The 21,887-nt window shown below is 40.0% G+C and overlaps 1 protein-coding gene across 3 annotated transcripts; it reads left to right on the forward strand.

The window, feature by feature from the left end:
• Positions 1 to 1,608: 1,608 nt before the first annotated feature.
• kcnip2 (Kv channel interacting protein 2) lies at positions 1,609 to 21,600 on the forward strand. Of its 3 annotated transcripts, XM_028974193.1 has the most exons (10): positions 1,611 to 1,675; positions 2,010 to 2,082; positions 14,723 to 14,815; positions 18,256 to 18,380; positions 18,502 to 18,571; positions 18,974 to 19,056; positions 19,130 to 19,237; positions 19,377 to 19,481; positions 19,789 to 19,851; positions 19,931 to 21,600. In XM_028974193.1, the coding sequence occupies exons 2-10, from the start codon at positions 2,010 to 2,012 to the stop codon at positions 19,976 to 19,978; spliced, it is 768 nt and encodes a 255-aa protein (XP_028830026.1). In that variant the 5' UTR covers positions 1,611 to 1,675; the 3' UTR covers positions 19,979 to 21,600. The 3 variants fall into 3 exon arrangements, with proteins under 3 accessions (XP_028830025.1, XP_028830027.1, XP_028830026.1); XM_028974192.1 differs by having other exon boundaries at positions 1,609 to 2,082; XM_028974194.1 differs by having other exon boundaries at positions 1,609 to 2,082; positions 18,974 to 19,044.
• Positions 21,601 to 21,887: the final 287 nt, after the last annotated feature.

Below are 21,887 nucleotides of genomic sequence, written 5' to 3' on the forward strand. Positions count from 1 at the left end.
TGGAGTTTTTGTGGGTTGTGAGAAGAGGCTTCAGTAAGGAAGGCAGCAGTAAGGATGACTGAAGACCAGGTCCAGGACATTCCCTCCTTTGTTGTCCCACCATTTATATTTACATTTACAGCATTTATCAGACGCCCTTATCCAGAGCGATTTATAATCAGTAGTTACAGGGACAGTCCCCCCCTGGAGACACTTAGGGTTAAGTATCTTGCTCAGGGACACAATGGTAGTAAGTGGGATTTGAACCTGGGTCTTCTGGTTCATAGGCAAGTATGTTACCCCTAGGTTACTACCACCCTTGTTGCACTAGAGTCTAATCTGTCTCTCTCTGAGTTACTCTAGATCCTGGTTCCTGGTAATGAGATTGATGATGAATGAATTCATGAAATGACCATGAAATGTACCAGAGGGTCATCACAGCCACCAACACTGTAATGAATGAAGCTTCAAAGATCTTCAAATGGACAAGTGACATTATAAAGCACATACACTGTGGACCATGACACTGGACTAAATCCTGTCCAGTGCCTCCAAACATGGACAGATCCTTTTATAATACACAACATTGGACTTTTTTAGTGAAAGTGAAGTGATTGTCATTGTGATACACAGCACAGCATATGGTGCACACAATGAAATATGTCCTCTGCTTTTAACCCTCCATCCTTAGTGAGCAGTGGGCAGCCATGACACACACCGGGGAGCAGTGTGTGGGGATGGTACTTTGCTCAGTGGCACCTTGGCGGATGGGGATTCGAACCGGCAACCTTCTGATTACGGGGCCGCTTCCTTAACTGCTAGGCCACTGCCTTTTAATACCAACCTTACCATTAGACATGTTGGACTGTTTCTCTTGGACAAATCATTACTAACTGGGCTCTGACACATTGTATGCTCACTCTACCCTGTATCTAAATCTCTCACTCACTACTTCCCAAAGTTTCTTTTCCTTATGTGCTGAAAGGGTCCAAGTGTAGGGGTGTCAAGCCTATTGAGACATACTGTATGTGAAAAATGTTGTTTTATTTGTATCTAGTCACATTATGTAGTCTAGAATTCCATTACTTCTGCTTAAAGCTGTGCAGTCTGTACTTACATGTAGTCTGTAGTTGACAACACCATTCCACATTCTTTGGCTAAATTGTAAATTCCTCAAAAGAAGCATACAAAATATATTACACACTTCTTAAAAATACAAAATAACTAGTAGTATAGAGTGGATTTGTTTTATTAATAATCAAATATTTAATAACCTTTAATAAACTACCATATGGGCAGTGGTGGCCTAGCGTGGGCAGTGTTGGCCTAGCGGTTAAGAAATCATAAGGTTGCTGGTTCGAATCCCAATCCGCCAAGGTGCCACTGAGGTGCCACTGAGCAAAGCACTGTCCCCACACACTGCTCCCTGGGCGCCTGTCATGGCTGCCCACTGCTCACTCAGGGTGATGGATTAAATGCAGAGGACAAATTTCACTGTGTTCACCGTGTGCTGTGCTGCGCTGCTGTGTATCACATGTGACAATCACTTCACTTTAAACTTTACTTATATTAGATGTACTATTTTTAGTGTCCGCTAGAGGCACTGTATTCACAGCTCCATACGCGGATTTCCGCGCTCTCAGGCAGCAGAATCGGGCTGCTGTTACTACAGTTCATAGCACAGGAGCTTTCATAAGTATGCTCTTCCATGTCACTTAAGAATAATTAGTGTGTATTATGCCAGTGGTTGTCTCTCGGCTACCGATGATTACAGTTTAAAGTCGGCGTTTTAAAAAAGGCGGCACGACGTCTGCGTCCCGCTTGGAGAAGGCGCGCATCTGCAAGTGGACCGTGATTTTTATTGCAAGAAATAGCTTCAGATGTTAAATTAGTTTTTTTTTAGTAGGCCCCAAGTCTCGGGCGACCACTGTAATTTTTTGTATTATTTTTGAAGCCGATACTCCTGAACGAGCAGGTAGTGCGCGGGGTTTTTGACCAGATCTGTAATTTGTCTGGTCCTTTCACCAAAGATGAAGGCGAAATCCAGAGAGCAGAGTTTTACTGATTCCAGGGATCTGGATGGATCCAATGACCTGCTGACAGGTGAGTGGAGACATGAATGGCGCTTCTGGGAATAAACAGTCATAATTGATATGATTATTTATGATATTTGTCGATTTGCGGTTTTATCAGCAGTTTTCGCACTGAAAAAAGTGAACACTAAACTTAAAGAAATTAAGTAATCTGTCACATTTTAGCATTGCTGTAATGTATGTAAACATGTTACAGCAGGTTTGTTTGGTTTATTTACTTTATGTCAATGCTAAAATATTGTGTGTGACAGATTACTTCAATTTTCTAAGTTAAGTCAATTTTGGATGGATGCACTGAAAACAGTAAACTGCAGCTGGTGGATATTTAATGTGTTTTTTTAAACTAAGCTGTCTAATTTATGCGTATGAGTAAAAAGATTTTTTTACTTCACTATAATTATACTGTCAATAGGTTTACATTATGGCAGTGCTAAGATATTAGGTGCATCAGATTACTTTAATTTTTCACCAGTGGTCACTTTTTTTGTTGAAAACAGCTTTAGATAATATTAGCCCATGTTGAGTAGGTGTAGACAAGGTGTAGATGATTTTCAGACAAAAAAGCATTTTGGAAGAAAAAAGTCTGACCTGAAGACTTCAATCGCATCCAAAAATAGCTACATTTTTATCTGAAGAACAGCAGTGTCATGGCAGAAATGCCTGTTCTGCGGCTTATTATTATTAAGATGGTTTATAATGCATAATTAACAGCAATTATTGTATGATGAATAAATCACCATGGGTGACCCAGACTTGTCCTTACAATGAAATTATGATCAACATATTAATGGATGTTAAAAGTATGTGGTGTTCATTTATACGTTTAAAACCTGATACAATAGATGGAACCTCCTGTGGTATATAGAGAGTAAATGACTTGACTTGTTATATTGTTGGACTATAGATAGACATTGGAAACAGATGTTCACAACTATGACTTTGTAATGGACATTGAATAATTCATATGATATTCACTGCTTAATGTGTCTCATAATTGTAGAGAGAGAGTTTTCCTCTGTGTCTTGTTCACTGTAGGACAGTGCATCGATTTAAAAAATAAATTACATTCATGACCATTTTTTTTCTGTAATTAAAGATAAAAATGGATCAGAAATCATGTTGGTACACTACCTGCTGTGGACGTTTTATATTTACAGGGAGTGCAGAATTATTAGGCAAGTTGTATTTTTGAGGAATATTTTTATTATTGAACAACAACCATGTTTCAATGAACCCAAAAACTCATTAATATCAAAGCTGAATGTTTTTGGAAGTAGTTTTTAGTTTGCTTTTATTTTTAGCTATTTTAGGGGGATATCTGTGTGTGCAGGTGACTATTACTGTGCATAATTATTAGGCAACTTAACAAAAAACAAATATATACCCATTTCAATTATTTATTTTTACCAGTGAAACCAATATAACATCTCCACATTCACAAATATACATTTCTGACATTCAAAAACAAAACAAAAACAAATCAGTGACCAATATAGCCACCTTTCTTTGCAAGGACACTCAAAAGCCTGCCATCCATGGATTCTGTCAGTGTTTTGATCTGTTCACCATCAACATTGCGTGCAGCAGCAACCACAGCCTCCCAGACACTGTTCAGAGAGGTGTACTGTTTTCCCTCCTCATAAATCTCACATTTGATGATGGACCACAGGTTCTCAATGGGGTTCAGATCAGGTGAACAAGGAGGCCATGTCTTTTATACCCTTTCTTGCCAGCCACGCTGTGGAGTACTTGGATGCGTGTGATGGAGCATTGTCCTGCATGAAAATCATGTTTTTCTTGAAGGATGCAGACTTCTTCCTGTACCACTGCTCGAAGAAGGTGTCTTCCAGAAACTGGCAGTAGGACTGGGAGTTGAGCTTGACTCCATCCTCAACCCGAAAAGGCCTTTGATGATACCAGCCCAAACCAGTACTCCACCTCCACCTTGCTGGCGTCTGAGTCGGCCTGGAGCTCTCTGCCCTTACCAATCCAGCCACGGGCCCATCCATCTGGCCCATCAAGACTCACTCTCATTTCATCAGTCCATAAAACCTTAGAAAAATCAGTCTTGAGATATTTCTTGGCCCAGTCTTGACGTTTCAGCTTGTGTGTCTTGTTCAGTGGTGGTCGTCTTTCAGCCTTTCCTACCTTGGCCATGTCTCGAGTATTGCACACCTTTTGGGCAGTGATGTTGCAGCTCTGAAATATGGCCAAACTGGTGGCAAGTGGCATCTTGGCAGCTGCACGCTTGACTTTTCTCAGTTCATGGGCGGTAATTTAGGCCTTGGTTTTTCCACACGCTTCTTGCGACCCTGTTGACTATTTTGAATGAAACGGTTGATTGTTCGATGATCACACTTCAGAAGCTTTGCAATTTTAAGAGTGCTGCATCCCTCTGCAAGATATCTCACTATTTTTGACTTTTCTGAGCCTGTCAAGTCCTTCTTTTGACCCATTTTGCCAAAGGAAAGGAAGTTGCCTAATAATTATGCACACCTGATATAGGGTGTTGATGTCATTAGACCACACCCCTTCTCATTACAGAGATGCACATCACCTAATATGCTTAATTGGTAGTAGGCTTTTGAGCCTATACAGCTTGGAGTAAGACAACATGCATGAAGAGGATGATGTGGACAAAATACTCATTTGCCTAATAATTCTGCACTCCCTGTAGAGTACTGTATCAGTATTGTTCTCCAATCCAACCACTTGGTAAACTTTATGCTATTATCTAAGCACTTAAAGCAGTCAAGGTCGGACAGGCTCGGGTCAAGGGTCAGATGATAAATGAAGACTGAAGTTTGTGAGGGTAGTTTAACTTACTCTTATTTAACAGTAAGGCACAATATGTTTCCATAAGTTTATTCATAATCTTCAATATTTTATAATATTTTAAAATATTTTATCTATTAATGTGTTGTTTCTTACCATTCATTTAAATTTCAGTGTCCAATGTATTTCACATGCACATAAATATAATAATAGTCCATCTGCACTTTAAAATGAAAAAGATGACCTGTGATTCACAAGATTACACAAATCACTTAAAAAGCAAGAAAGAAAGCAGATACTTCCACATACTTCACTTACACCAAGACCCAGAGCATTACATAAAGAGGCTCTGTGCTTTACATTCATATTGGGATATAAGTTCTTTAAACTGCCCTTTGTGGAACTCAAAAAACATTCACATTAAACCCAGAAAGCATTACTATATGAGCAAATATATCTACCTTTTAAAACCCTGTGACCCTATCACTGACATTCTTGCATTCGTGCCATTATTCTTTATATATTCTGTGATCTATTCCAGTGTAGTTTCTGAACCATGGAACTGTCTATGGTGCTGATCCATGGATGGATAGCATTTTGATTTATTGATACTTGACAAGTAAAAGTTGAGGAGACAAAAGCAAGAGGTGTGAGATACAAGTGGGAATGACATTTATAATAAAAAAATTCCATCTCCGCAGTGCAATAAATTTTCTTCATGCCAACTGCACGTGTGACATTTCTTTAATTTACCATCATGTGGACTGCGTGTTCCATCAGCGTGATTTATGGAAATGAGGGAATGAGTTATGCAAGAGGTTTTGCACATATCCAGCTGGATTATATTGGAGGAAAACAAGGAAAAATTAGATATAGCACGTATCAGGATGCAGGATGAGATTTATGGGTTGAATGGGCGGGGCTAAAGACAAAGAAATGTGCAGTTGGTGACTTTTGTCCTGTTTCTCTACATTTTATAAACGAGTGATTTAAATTCTGTCTGTGCATCAGGACAAATCATAATTATTGTAATTTCACTGATATTGCATTTACTGCCATTTCTGCAGGTTTCTATGGGGCTTTTGAAGGCTGTGTATTTACAGCCTTGGATGCCAGTCCTAATTCTGTTGCATAACAGTAACAAAAGTAACCCTTGCATAATTAATTGAACTAAAACCATCTGGCATGGTGGTCAAACTGAGTCCTGGTCAATTTATGTTTGAAGCCAAAGACATAGAAGTAAATAATCAACACAACAAGAGTGCAAAGGCCAAAACGCAGGGTTAATAGCAATCATACAAAAATGTTCACAATTCTGTCTGATTGATGCACGTCATCACTTGTACCCTGTGTTCCTTCTACCTTATGATCTAAACAATCTAAAATCCGCTTTAAAGCAATTATGCAGCTTCTGCTATACAATTAAATTGAAACAAAAAATTGTTTTTTTTATTTGATTACAGCATTAAGTCTTCTTGGGTAGGAGTCTTGACGTGGCAATATTTAATAATTTAATACTGACAATATTTAATTATCGTTTCTTGCAAAATCATCCCAAATCTGTCTGCTATAGTTCACTTCCATTTTTATGGTTTTTGATGGATTTAATAAATGCCAAGGTGTCATTATTAAACACAAATCTCATTCCTTGGGTGGTAGTAGCCTAGTGGGTAACACACTCGCCTATGAACCAGAAGACCCAGGTTCAAATCCCACTTACTACCATTGTGTCCCTGAGCAAGACACTTAACCCTGAGTTGCTCCAGGGGGGAACTGTCCCTGTAACTACTGATTGTAAGTCGCTTTGGATAAGGGCGTCTGATAAAGCCCATAAATGTAAATGTAAATTTAACTACTGAGATGAGATGAGATGAGATGAGTGCATCCATACAATGACAAGTCTCTGGTCAATTAACAGACTGTTATCCAGATTCTGTAAACATGCTATGCATTTCATGTGTTTCATTCAATTGAATCTAATAGGCCTTAACCAAACAAACCTGCTGTAACCTGATTACATTACAGCAACTCTAAAATATTAGGTTTGACAGATTGGATTTATAAATGAATCCTCTTTTGTTTTCATCATCTGCCAGAAAATCCTTACTCATCACCTGGGAGCAGCTGGGATGAATTGAATATTGATTTTTAAATCCCACACCTCTATCAAGTCTGTCCTCTGGTTACATCCTTCCATCTTATTCTTATGATATGTGACCGGCTGGGGCTTGTCGGGGTTGGGTTAAATCGGTGTTTAAAACGCTGGTGCAGCCATTCGTACGGCCCTACACTGTCGAACCCTTTAAAAGAAGACATGCTCATTCATTTTTAAATGAAAATATATGACACCAACATACAAAGTCTCATTATGTGCTCCTCGTTTCAACTTAATACCCATGGTTGTGCTTATGTACAGGATAGGATGTGTCTCTGCTGGTGCGCAAATTATGACATGTTATGAGGTGCTCACTGATGTGAGGAGGGTGCTGATCAAGCTTTTTTCTTTATAGGGCTTGGCTTCCATGGAAATCCGGGAAAGTGCATTTTTTTTCTGATACTCTGCAACAGGTTAATTAACAGTGTTGACCAGAGTTCTGCAGGAAAAATAGCCATGTTGAAGATTCAAAAGTGTAGTAAACACTTCATCTTGTGAAAACCCTCCCAGACGAGTAATTTTAACAATTTTAACAATTTTCCACCCCATAACAGGTGCCATTGTAACAAGAAAATCTGTTATTCACTTCACTGGTTTTAATGTTGTGGCTGTGTTATTAACCCACCTAAATTTGTGGCCTCCTGAAGGATGTAATTGTGGTCCTCACTGCTTGTGCTGTTGTTCATGCAGCTAAAAATATCAATGTGCTACTGAGTTAATGCCAATTCAATTAAACTCCATATGAACATGTAGTAACGTGCGTGAGAATTATGTAAACAGAACAGTTTATTATATTTAATGAAGTTGTTGGCCAAGTTATTTCTACTGTTCATTTGAGTGTATGTATGTATATGCTTTTGATTGTGTTAGCTGAAGTTGATCAGTGCAGCCATGCTTCATTTTGAAGTGGAATACTATCATGTTGGCTTAAAACTAGTGGTGGGCCGTTATCGGCGTTAATGTGCTGCGTTAACGTGAGACTCTTATCGGGCGATTAAAACGTGCTGCGTTAACATGAGACTCTTATCGTACGTTAATCTATTCACATAGTTGGCTTGGGAGCTGGGTCTATACTACGCAAGCTATTGTGCCGGAGTTAAATGGTTACACTAGATTTATAAGTATATTTCTTCTTTCATTTTGTTTTTGAGACCCGGTTCAGGTCTCTTGGACACATGGCGTGAGCTGTGAGAGGTGCGTGGGGTTTGTGTGCAAAAAGTTATTTCTTTCATTTTAATTTATGTACATATTAGGAATATTTTGCATGTGTGTTATTTTGTGAATATTTTTTTATGTTCTTTTAATACTGTATATTGTAGAGAGAGGTGCAGAAAGACGCGATGTTCTGACACGATGTTCTGACGCGACCTTGCTTTTCGTACAGAATAGACTTTGCACAGAAAATCTCTTGCGTGTCAGCTCATCATTTGTGGTTCAAGAAACGAAATCAAAAACTTACACAACGCAGAAGAAGAACCACTACACTGATGACTTTCACCTTGATATTTTAGCGCGGATGTATACCTAGCCGAATTGCACTGTAGGGGGCGAGAACGAGTCTTCGAACTGTAAAATTACCACATCAAACGTGATGTGGTAACATGGATGCAGCTATTTAACTGAATAAACAGTTGGTAAACACAAGTACATCTTATTGAACATCATTTATTTTCAGCACCAATTATCATAGTAGAACAGCTTTCTCAAGCAGTTTGTGATGCATTTTGGAAACAGGAGATGAGCCCCTGGTCTAATACGCCACCTGGAGACTTTTAGTCATTATTTGGGTAGCACACATATTCTGAATGCCTTCTGCAGAATTCAAATGAGCAATTTTAATCTAGATTAATCTAGATTAATTAATTTTGTAGATTAATTAATTTTGCTTACTCTAAATTAATCTAGATTAATTTTGTTTACTCTAGATGTATCTTGATTAATTCCAAGATTACAGTGATATTACTCTAGATTAAGAAAATTAATCTATGCCCACCTCTACTTAAAACTATTACAACTACTACTTAATACTATTACAAATACTAATACTATACTGTAAAAGAGCAGTGTTCATTTGTATTTCTTCAGATTAGTCTTCACTGGTGTAAAACAATTTAAGGATAATTTACATACTCATGTTGGGGTGTTGAATTCATTAAGGGTTGGATTCATTACTTTGGCTTGAAACTGTGCTGAAAGCCATTAACTGCAACAATGAATCTTCCAGGCGTCAGTAGAGCTGCCTGTTTATACAGGTTAAGCTGTGTGTGTGTGCATGTTAGAATGAGCTCTGTGTGTTTGGTGTGTGTGCTAGAGGAGTCAGTGTGGTGTGTGTGCGCGTGTGCATGTTAGAATGAGCTCTGTGTGTTTGGTGTGTGTGCTAGAGGAGTCACGGTTGTGTGTGTTTGGTGTGTATGCTAGAGGAGTCACTGTTGTGTGTGTGTGTGTTCATGTTTTAACCCATCACCCTTGGTGAACAGTGGGCATGACAGGCGCCCGGGGAGCAGTGTGTGGGGACAGTGCTTTGCTCAGTGGCACCTCAGTAGTACCATGGCCGCTTGGAATTCGAACCGACAACCTTCTGAAACGACAACCGCTTCCTTAACCACTAGGTCACCACTGCCACCACTGTGTGTGTGCATGTTAGAATGAGCTCTGGGTGTTTGGTGTGTGTGCTAGAGGAGTCAGTGCGGTGTGTGTGTGTGTGTATGTTAGAATGAGCTCTGTGTGTGTGGTGTGTGTGCTAGAGGAGTCAGTGTGATGTGTGTGCATGTTAGAATGAGCTGTGTGTGTGGTGTGTGTGCTAGAGGAGTCAGTGGTGTGTGTGTGTGTGTATGTTAGAATGAGCTCTGTGTGTGTGGTGTGTGTGCTAGAGGAGTCAGTGTGGTGTGTGTGCATGTTAGAATGAGCTGTGTGTGTGGTGTGTGTGCTAGAGGAGTCAGTGGTGTGTGTGTGTGTATGTTAGAATGAGCTCTGTGTGTGTGGTGTGTGTGCTAGAGGAGTCAGTGTGGTGTGTGTGCATGTTAGAATGAGCTGTGTGTTTGGTGTGTGTGCTAGAGGAGTCGGAGTGTGTGTGTGTGTGTGTGTGTGTGTGTGTGCATGTTAGAATGGGCTCTGAGTGTGTGGTGTGTGTGCTAGAGGAGTCAGTGTGGTGTGTGTGCATGTTAGAATGAGCTGTGTGTGTGGTGTGTGTGCTAGAGGAGTCAGTGGTGTGTGTGTGTGTATGTTAGAATGAGCTCTGTGTGTGTGGTATGTGTGCTAGAGGAGCCACTGTTGTGTGTGTGTGCTAGAGGAGTCGGAGTGTGTGTGTGTGTGCATATTAGAATGAGCTCTGTGTGTTTGGTGTGTGTGCTAGAGGAGTCAATGTGGTGTGTGTGTGTGTGTGTGCATGTTAGAATGAGCTGAGTGTGTGGTGTGTGTGCTAGAGGAGTGTGTGTGTGTGTGCATGTTAGAATGAACTGTGTGTGTGGTGTGTGTGCTAGAGGAGTCAGTGGTGTGTGTGTGTGTTTGGTGTGTGCTAGAGGAGTCACTGTTGTGTGTATGCATGTTAGAATGAGCTCTGTGTGTTTGGTGTGTACAGCAGCAGGACAGTTAAGCTCTTGTTTGTCTTTCCAGTCCACGCCAGGCCAAATGCAGGGCAAGCAGCAGCTGTTCACTTTGATTGGCAGCTCGTAAATGCCATCTTTGTCTTTGAGCGCTGCATGATGTTGGATTTACCACCTTTCTGCTCCAGATGGGAAAAAACGCTTGCTCTGCTAACCTTGCCCATGGACTAATCCACAGCTGAAAAATCATTAGCTTTACCTTCATTAGCGTAATGAACTGAATTGGAAAACCATTATGATAAAATAATGGTATAAGCCGTGGCTTAGAAGAGATTCATATGAAAATCATTTCAATAGAGGATAATTTTTGCTTGATGCTGCTTTGCCTTACTCAGTGTAACACATGGTCATATGTGTCAAGAAATCAGTTTAGTTCAGAGGAACATGCAGCAACCTTTTACTCGGCATTATATTTGCTGGTTCACTGTGTTGCCCGCACCATATGTTAGTGCGTCCACCATATTGTGAGTGGCAGATTCCACCCTGTAAAACAATACAGGTAGAAATGTGTTTCTCAATAAAACTATGTTAGAACATTTACATTTACAGCATTTATCAGACATCTGATTATGGGTCTGCTTCCTAATCCACAGTTTTTCAGTTGTGGTAGGCCACCACTGCTCTCAAATTATCGATGAAATCAAATTTATCAACCCATGGAGATCTGGAGTCATGCTCAAAAGTAAAGTGGAAAAACACACTACAGGATGATCCAACACCTTTATTGGGATGTCTTGCTAATTGCCTATAATTTGCCCCTGTTGTCTATTCCATTTGCACAACAGCATGTGACAGTGGACAGTAGTGTGATTGACTTGGAGTTACATTCTGTTGCTTAAGTGTTCCCTTTACTTTTTTGGACTTTTTTGCTCCCCGGGCGCCTGTCATGGCTGCCCACTGCTCACTCAGGGTGATGGGTTAAATGCAGAGGACAAAATTCACTGTGTGCACCCTGTGCTCTGCTGCTGTGTATCACATGTGACAATCACTTCACTTCACTTCACATACAAGTGTGCTTTTGGTTCCATGGACCTTTTTGTTTTTACAAAATATCTTACAAAAGAGAATTGGAAAATGTATAATTACAGTAATAGATACAGTAATTTTTCTAAAATGATTACTTTAACTATGAAAAGTCAAAACAGCGTTGTTCAGGAAGCATTTCACTTCGTGTTCTTCTGCTATAACTATGCAATCTCAATATGAACTAAAAAAATCAAGTATTAAAGAATTTCAAGTTTGTATTCTTATAAAATGACAAAATAAAATAATAAAAGCCTCAATGACAAATGCAACCCTTTATAAATCTAAAACAACAACAACAACAACAATAATCTTAACAATCAACATAACAAATACAAACAAAGACAGTATGTGATCACCAGTGAAAGGTAATCCTCTGGGATTTGGTTTGGGGCATAATGGGTATCTAAGAAAGTTATACACTGCAGCACAGCACATGGTGCACACAACGAAATGTGTCTTCTGCTTTTAACCCATCACCCTTGGTGAGCAGCCATGACATGCGCCCGGGGAGCAGTGTGTGGGGACAGTGCTTTGCTCAGTGGCACCTCAGTTCCACTTTGGCGGACTGGGATTCAAACTGGCAACCTTCTGGTTACGGGGCCGCTTCCTTAATCACTAGCCCCTCCCAATTCTACGCAACATTGTTACGTTTCCACAGAAATGCCACTTACAGTATGGCAGCAGTGCTGACGCACAGACATGACGCGACTATCCATATCTATGATTCCAATGATGTTCATGAAAGCGCATGTCTTTTGCAGCCTCTGAAGTTGGAGCCACTTGCATCAACCCTGGTTTTCAGCCCAATGCTGTCCCCTTGTGGGAAGTTCTGATCAGTTTTGATTTTAAATTTAGAGAAGAAGGTGAATATAATCTGGTTGATTTTGTTCTCATGCTGTGCAGTCAGTAAAACAGTGTGAACAAATGATCAGTAGGGATCTAATACATCCCAACACGGTGCTGTTAATGATCTGCTGATTTGAAAAATGCCCTAGAAGATTTTTCAAATATATTTATACCACTTTATTTACAAAATCTTAGTACTGTGTAAAATATCCCCAAACTTTGACAACATGGTCTTGAAAAGTGATTCCATTTATGAGTTGGGTCTTTTTAGTAAACATATAAAAAGTGTCTCCTGTCATACGTCCAGATAACTTTAATGTGAGAACAGTGGCATTCACAAAGAATTGGGAAAATACATTTAAATATGTTGGCTATGGAAGCTCGGTGACTTTTTAAACCCTATTAACCCGCAAGCATGCATCAGTAAACCTACTTCTGTGTGAACTACTTAAAAATGCCTACACTACTGCTTAATATATTGAATCAAATCCATCGTGAAAAGTTTGAGAACTGCTGCATTAGGTTATTTATAGTTGTGTGTTTCTGCTATAATATTTTGCTCAAAGTTTCTGGAATGTGAAATTGTATAAGATAAAATTAGATAAGATAAGATGATTCTTTCTTAGCACCACAAGTGGGAAATGTACATTATCATGGCAGAAAGTGGACAGTTGTTATGACCACAGGCTGACAGGGGAAGGAAGTGCAGAGATGGGACGTCTGGACAAAAGGGTTTTATTACTAACAAAAGAAAATGGCATGAGGGCCAAAATAAAGGAAACCAACAAAAACATACCCACAGGCATGTGGCGATTGCCAGGAACATAAACACGCAGGTAATTTGTGTGTTGTCCCTGGCTGGTGGAAAGCCCTGCTCCATTTGACTAGCCGAGACTACCGCCACCTTTAAGAAACATTTGAAAACTAATTTGTTTAAAAAGTATTTCAAAAGAGTAACACGCACACACTCAAACACAACACCAAAAAAAAAATCATCTAGCACTTAACAATTCCCTAGCATGTTTCTTTTTCTTGACAAGTTAGGCCTTATCAGGGCTCTTAGTTTTGTAACTCACAATTTATGGAAATCGAATGGGAATTTCTGGTGTCTTCTCCTTGTAAATCGCTTTGGATAAAACTGTCTAAAGTAAAGTAAAGTTAAGTAATGTAAATGTATCCACATTAATGCAGCAGCCCTGTCTGCATGCTGCATTCTGGTTTTATGGAGTCCTGATCTATTAAACCCAATTGGTGCCACCTGGGCTGGTTCAGGACTCCATAATCAGGTCCATGGGCACCTGCTGTGACAGCCCCATGACCCCAGAACGTCACAACAGTACAAGATAAGACCAGCTAAATTAAATAAATATATAATAAATAAATATGCCGACAGTATGATATAAAAAGATCACTATACAAATAAATAATATGGAAATAGTTGTGGATGAATGTGTGTGTGTGTCAGGACTAACACCCGTGATGGTACTCCAGTTCTGTGTTTTGGTCCAGATTTTTTGTTTTCATTTGTTAAAGGTCCCTTATTAAAGGTCCCTTATCATTCCCCTAACCTGTCTATGGTCCTCCAGTGGCTAGAAATGGCAATAGGTGGAAAGTGTGCTTTGGCCATTCTGTGCTTTGACGGTCAGATCTGGAATCGGTCGAATCTGGAATCTGATTGTCAACTTCCTATCTGCGGCAAACATTGAGTTGGTGAATGATGTTGATGATATCATTTAGACGAATGTTCCCTCAACTTCTATAGTCCCCTCTCCTCCTTATTAGCATTTGTTATAGTTGGTTGTTATAGTTGTGAAAGTGAAGTGATTGTCATTGTGAAACAGCATAATTACGGAACGTGTCCTCTGTATTTAAACATCATGATTAGTGAGCAGTGGGCCGCCATGAAAGGAGCCCGGGGAGCAGTGTGTGGGGACGGTGCTTTGCTCAGTGGCACCTCACCTTGGCAGTGATTATTGGTCCGTTTCCTTACCCGCTAGGCCAACCACTGCCCCAGTTGGACAGTGAATCTGTCATTCTTCCACCACATTCCTGTGACAATATAAAATATGTTTATGTATAAAGCATATTACAAAGAGAAATGTAACATTTTCATATACATAACAAATATAAATTGTGACATTGAGGCTAGAAGGGAAACATAATTTCTTTGTTTCTTGTTCATTTTGTAACATGTTTGTAGACCCTGACAGTCTGCTTCAATTTCTTTGTTGGTTGAAAATGTACAGGCAACCCTCCCTCTGGTAAAAAAACCATAAAGCAGCGCTTCCTCAAGCTGCTGCCATGCTGCCGCTCTGACTCAACCTCTCCCATCATTCAGAGTAAGTTACTGCACCCGCACAGCCAGTTTGTTGACCTCTTTATTGAAATCCGTTCGAAACGGATTAAATGCTTTAACAGATTACATTTTTTCCTCAATTTTTTTATAGAACACCCCATAATGACCACATGAAAAAAGTTTGATGTTTTGGCAAATTTCATTAAAAATAAAAAACTGAAAAATCACATGTACATAAATATTCACAGCCTTTGCCCAATACTTTGTTGATACACCTTTGGCAGCAATTACACCCTCAATTCTTTTTGAATATGATGCACAAGCTTGTTACACCTATCCTTGGCCAGTTTGGCCCATTCCTCTTTGCAGCACCTCTCAAGCTCCATCACGTTGGCGCACAGCCATTTTAACATTTTGCCAGAGATGTTCAATCGGAGTCAAGTCTGGGTTCTGGCTGGGCCACTCAAGAACATTTACAGAGATTTCCTGAAGCCACTTCTTTGATATCTTGGCTGTGTGCTTAGGGTTGTTATCCTGCTGAAAGGTGAGCCATCACTCCAGTCTGAGTTCAAGACCACTCAGGAGCAGGTTGTCATCCAGGTAGTGTCTGTACATTGCAGCAGGCATCTTTCCCTCTATCTTCACTAGTCTCCCAGTTCCTTCAGCTGAAAACCATCCCCACAGCATGATGCTGCCACCACCATCCTTCACGGTAGAGATGGTATTGGCCTGGTGATGAGCGGTGCCTGGTTTCCTCTTTAACATGACACCTGCCATTCAAACCAAAGAGTTCAATCTTTGTCTCAGCAGACCGGAAAATGTAGTTTCTCGTGGTCCGAGAGTCCTTCAGGTGAACTCCAGGTGGTCTGCCATGTGTTTTTATTAAGGTGTGTGTTACCTCCCTGGACGTATGCTCCCACGTGTTCTGTGTGTCTGGCTGTGTTTTTGTGTCCCGTCTCTTTTAGGTTGACTTCGTGGGAGGAGTAACATCCTACCAGCTCCACCTACCATCTGCCTATTGGTCACCACCACCTACATAAGACTTTACTCTTTTGGGAGGTCCCCAGGGTCCATGGAGATCTGCAAGGAGCTCCGTTGGGGATCTCATTCGTGTGTCTTGTTGCTTTGTGTGATTAGACCCTTTGTTGTTAGCCTGTTAGCTTTATGTGCCATTTTTGTTAACTTTTGTGCGTGTTTGAATTATCCCCGCTGGACCACCCCTTCTTTTAGGCTGTTTTGATGTTGGTTAGATGTGCTGAGTCCGCTGTTTTATTATTTTGGCTTGGAAAGCCAAAATCTTGTTCTTCCACTTCTTATTATTCTTATTCTACTGACGTTTTTCTAGATGCATCTCCTCCTACAGTTTTCACCCTACATTCTCCAAACTTCACACATGTATCCGGCCTATTGCCGTGGGGTGTGCTTGTGCTTTTCTAAGGGATACGTGGTTCCGCCCACCTGCCACACCCAGTTTTATGAGCCATTTTTCCCATAGACTTAACATTGGAGCGCTTTTTGACAAGCTCTCACATCAACAAATTTAGCCCTACACACCCGAAACTCAATATCGAGCATCTCCATGACCCCCTCTTTCCGTTGCACCCCTTTTTTCCCCAGTGGCCACGCCCACACTCCTCCCAGTCAGCCCCAAATTCTCCCCATTCACATATAATGGGAACTTTAACCCTTTCTCACATCAACACACTTCAACATATTGACATGAAACTTGGTACACACCTTCTTCGGGGTCCCGCCTAATTTTCTAGACCACGCCCCCGACTACAACCACGCCCCTTGCACCAAAACCACGCCCCCAACAATTAACCATGGCCAAATTCACTTTGCTGGTTAACAAACAACATCCCCTAATTGCAGGCCACACCCCCTTGTACACCACGCCCGTTTTAACAAAAAACACGCCCCCAGAAACTAAAAATGCCCAAAAAATTTTGCCAGTCGACAGACGACACCATTCAGCAAAAAACATGCACCTTTTTCTCTTTTAACCTTTTTACGGCTTTCCAAGCCAAAATCGAAGTTTGTTCACAAACTTCCCCGTTCTAGTTGTACCTGTTAGCTCACGGTAAATAAAAGCACTGTTTCATATGCTTTGTTTGGTTGTGTGTGTAACAGTGGACCTCCTCCTCTCCACACCCTTCTCACGTTTCTTCGACCCCTAGAAATAGAAACGTGACAGTGTGGCTTCTATTTGGCTACTCTACCATACAGGTCTGATTGGTGGATTGCTGAAGAGATGGTTGTCCTTCTAGAAGGTTTTTCTCTGTTCACAAAGGACCTCTGGATCAAAATGACCCTCTGGTTCCTGGTCATGTCCCTGACTAAGGCCTTTCTCCCCTGATTGCTCAGTTTAGATGGCTCTAGGAAGAGTACTGGTGGTTTTGAACTTCTTGCACTTATGGATGATGGAGGCCACTGTGCTTATTTGTACCTTCAAAGCACCAAAGCACTGTAACCTTCCCCGGATTTGTGCCTTGAGACAATTCTGTCTCAGAGGTCTACAAACAATTCCTTTGACTTCATGCTTAGTTTGTGCTCTCACATGAACTATCAACTGTGGGACCTTATATAAACAGATGTGTGTCTTTCCAAATCAGGTCCAGACAACTGTTTTATCCACAGCTGGACTCCAATTAAGATGCAGAAACATTTAAAGGATTATCAGTGGAAACAGGAGGCACCTGTGCTCAATTATGAGCTTCATGGCAAAGGCTGTGAATTCTTATGTACACGTACATTCTCAGTTTTATTTTTTATAAATTTGCCAAATCCTCAAGTGAACTTTATTTCACGTTGTCATTATGCCGTGTTCTGAGAATTCTGAGGAAAAAAATTAAATTGAATCAATTTTGGAATAAGGCTGTGAATGCACTGTTAATACTTTCCGGATGTACAGTAGCACATACTGTGCCACCGGACCGCCCTTATTAATGCCTTGTTTCAGTTAATTAGCAGACCATTACTAAATGAATGTTTTTTTTTAAGTAAAATTATTTTGTTGGATTTTTTTTACATTCCATTGCAAATGACCAGGAAGTAAATGTTTAATTCAAATACAAATTCCTGTGTAATATGCATTGTTATTTTAGGGAAATAGGCCTGACAAAAGAAAAGTGAATCCCTTGCCTCTAACACTTGTACATTTTTGTAATGCATGGTGTGGTTCTGTATATTTCATCGGTGATTTCCTCTGTGTGAAATATAAATAGTAGGAACCAATCATGCTGCCAAACAGCTAATAATACATGGATTACTAATATTATTCAATTAAATGTATTTATGTTGCATGCTTGCATGAAATTGGTTGAATCTAGTGTAAATGTAGTCAAATTATTTAGTTAAACATGATTAGAAAGTGTTATAACTAATTTTCCTTATTGTCTACAAATGTACAAATTTCCTTTAACTCCTGTGGTTTGCTATATTAAAACAGCTCTTCTCTGTCTCTCTCTCACTCTCTCTCAGACAGTGTAGATGATGACTTTGAGCTCTCCACCGTGTGTTACAGACCTGAGGGCTTGGACAAGCTGATGCAGGTGACCAAGTTTGACAAGAGAGAGCTTCAAATACTCTACAGGAGCTTCAAAAGTGTGAGGCTAATGATCTGCCGTTTCCATTTTCCTTTCCTAGCCCTTGTTGATTTGTTCTTTGAACGGTGATAATCATGAGTATCTTGCATGGGGTGTCTATATGGGTTTATTTGCATTGTAGGAGTGTCCTAGTGGAGCAGTTGACGAGGAGACCTTTAAATTAATCTACTCCCAGTTCTTTCCTCAGGGAGGTAAGCATCCAATTTGCCTCACCAATTAGGAACTGTGTATTAAATGGGTCATCAGACAATTGATACACTCTGATCAGGTACTGGAATTAAAAAAAAATCTATTTAGGTTTAAAACTACTACCATTACTAATGCCGTTAGAGAAATGAATTTATAAATTAATTCAAGGAGAAAATGTTATATAGTTTTTTTTTTTGTTTATGCAATTGCTTATGATTTCTTTATATCTTAAAACTGAACCAGTCTGTTTTTAATCTGGTTCTTTATTTCTCCAAAAATGACCACTAAGAGGTAAGAGCAATATTCATGCCAATATCCATAACAATGTTTCACAGAGAATGAGCCAGAGAGGTCCAACCACAGAATTGATGCCCAAAATAATAAAATGCTTTATCATTCTCCAGATTCAAGTAATTATGCACACTTCCTTTTCGAGGCCTTTGACAAACAAAAAAATGGAGCAGTGAGCTTTGATGTGAGTACTGATGTGAGTATGCATTGATTGTGCAGTGATTGCTTAAGAAACTTAACATCCTGACTCACTGTTTGACATCTAACAGGATTTTGTCACAAGCCTGTCGATTATCCTACGTGGGTCAGTGACAGATCGTCTCAGCTGGGCATTTAATCTCTATGACCTCAACAAAGATGGCTGCATTACCAAAGAGGTACTGTAGAGGGCATTGTGTAGCAGCTGATGCTGGTGGAGTGCGCAGATGTTGCTGCACTGCAACTGAGAGAAACACAGATATGCAGCGTTTTGGTGTTTCGGTTCATGGATGATTCTTTCCTCCCTCCCTCCTTCAGGAGATGACTTCCATCATCAAATCCATTTATGACATGATGGGGACATACACGTACCCTTGCATCAGGGATGACGCTCCCAAGGAACATGTGGAGAGCTTCTTCCAGGTGTCTGTCTGCCGCCAACATCTACCCTGCTCTCACTAAGATAGATGAGCAAATATACTAGACAATCATCAATCATAAATGCAGAAATGCCAATTGTTGTAGAAAATTATTTAAATTATGGTCATATTTATTTATCTCCCAGTCCTATATATTAAAGTGACATCTGGCTGTAAAAAATGTGAAAGGATCCATGGAAAACACACATGGTTAACCTACAGGCTGTGTTCTACCTGTGTAGACTGTGTGCTCTTGTGTGTGCAAGCATCAGATCAACAGACCATTTCCCCCCTTCTTTTTCTTCATTAAGAAAATGGACATGAACAAGGATGGAGTCGTCACCATGGAAGAGTTCCTTGCTTCATGCCAAAAGGTCCTGACCCCAAGTATATAGAGCATTGTTTTATCTCTCTGATGCTCATAATCATTGTGTACTTGTGCTTGTTTCACAGGATGAAAACATTATGCAGTCCATGCATCTATTCGAAAATATCTTGTAGAGTAGATGAGGTTGGGGCGTGCTTCCGTTTCCTCCATCACCTGCAGAAGAGAAGGAAGAGATGGTGAAATATTTATTTTAAGTGTTCACACACCTTTTTTAGAATAAAAACAGTCCTTGTGTTCCTTCACTTCAACCTCAAAAAGACCAGATCTCAGTGGTTTAAAACCGATGAATAAACCATCTTGTCATTTTTATACATAAACATATGTATATGATGTATGAAAGGATCTCACATCTGTTATCTTTTTTTTTTTATTCTTTATTTCATATTGAAGCAAGGTCATGGGACAATTTCCCCTGCCACCTTCTAGTTGTTCTAGTCTTCCTGTTCTGACCATCACACACACTCATACAGCAATAATCAAAGCGCTGCAAGATTTAGTCTGATTCAATGGCCTGAGCTATGTATTTACAGTATGTCTTGTCTTCTTCGGTGAATTAGTCTTGGTCAGTAGGTAACAATAGATCATGAACAGGTGACCTGCATGGTGGAGGAATAATGGGGAATCTGGTTGACATTTGTAAAACAGTGAATGAGGAATGTAGACACTGCTACATTTTTTTTGATTGCTGCTTGCGCAGTGGACATGGTGCAACTATTGCAGAGCCAGTCAAACGCATGAGACGCCACAAAATCAGTGTTCATGCTCTGTCTGAAATGAGGGACGCTCTGAATCACTATGCTGGCATAAGAAGTGTTCATATCGACTGTGTGTACTTTGTGCATGCAATTAAACGTGGACAGCAAATCTATATTGGGGGTTAATGTTGCCATGGCCTGATATTAACCGAACAAAATAAATTCACAGTTGCTATGCAGTTTGCCCTCATTTATTTGCATTTAAGACCAAGTGATATATTACTAATTCGGTTTGTCAGAATTCATGAATAAAGCCATGTTTGGTTTGGAAGTTGGAAATGAACAAGTTTTAGTAGGGGGACAGAAATCCCATGGATGTGGGTAGTTTGTTTCACTTCAGAAAGTAGATTTGGAGAGAGTAGACAAAAGAAATAATAGCCAACATTTTGAACAGCTGGACTGTTCACCTAAATATGGCTGATGATTCATGTCCAGAAAGAAAAAAAACAAACAAGGATTTAAAAAACACTTAAGAGTGTGTATTGTTTCATTTGCTAGGTTACATCCATACTTCATCCACATAATATAATCTGAAATTAGGTTCACATAAAGTCACTATATTATGGGTGTTAGTAGCCTAGTGGGTAACACACTTGCCTATGAACCAGAAGACCCAGGTTCAAATCCCATTTACTACAATTGTGTCCCTGAGCAAGACACCTAACCCTAAATTGCTCCAGGGGGATTGTCCCTGTAACTACTGATTGTAAGTCGCTCTGGATAAGGGTGTCTGATAAATGCTGTAAATGTTCATGTATTAGCTGTTCATAACTATTCTGATTGCAGGATGTCAGATATTGTTAAGAAAAATTTAAACAATTAAATAATTATGAGGAAATACGACTACTTTTCAGAAGAGGAAATACAGAATATAATACAGAAATATATTCTGACCTGTAAGCTGGATGCTTTATTGTGAAGAGTTTTTCAGCTTGTCTCTGAAATAGCAAAGCCACATGGTAATAAATTATTAACAAATATATTGAAAAATGTCCTCCAATCACTACACAGTAAAAAAAACAAACTGTAGTAGCCTAGTGGGTAACACACTCGCCTATGAACCAGAAGACCCAGGTTCAAATCCCACTTACAACCATTGTGTCCCTGAGCAAGACACTTAACCCTATGTTGCTCCAGGGGGGACTGTCCCTGTAACTACTGATTGTAAGTCGCTCTGGATAAGGGCGTCTGGTAATATGCTGTAAATGTGAATGTACACTAAAAGACTTTTAACTCTTTCAGATGACATCCCCCTCATAATTAGAGT

Source organism: Denticeps clupeoides, chromosome 3, assembly GCF_900700375.1.
Source record: "Denticeps clupeoides chromosome 3, fDenClu1.1, whole genome shotgun sequence".
NCBI classification, from domain to species: domain Eukaryota; kingdom Metazoa; phylum Chordata; class Actinopteri; order Clupeiformes; family Denticipitidae; genus Denticeps; species Denticeps clupeoides.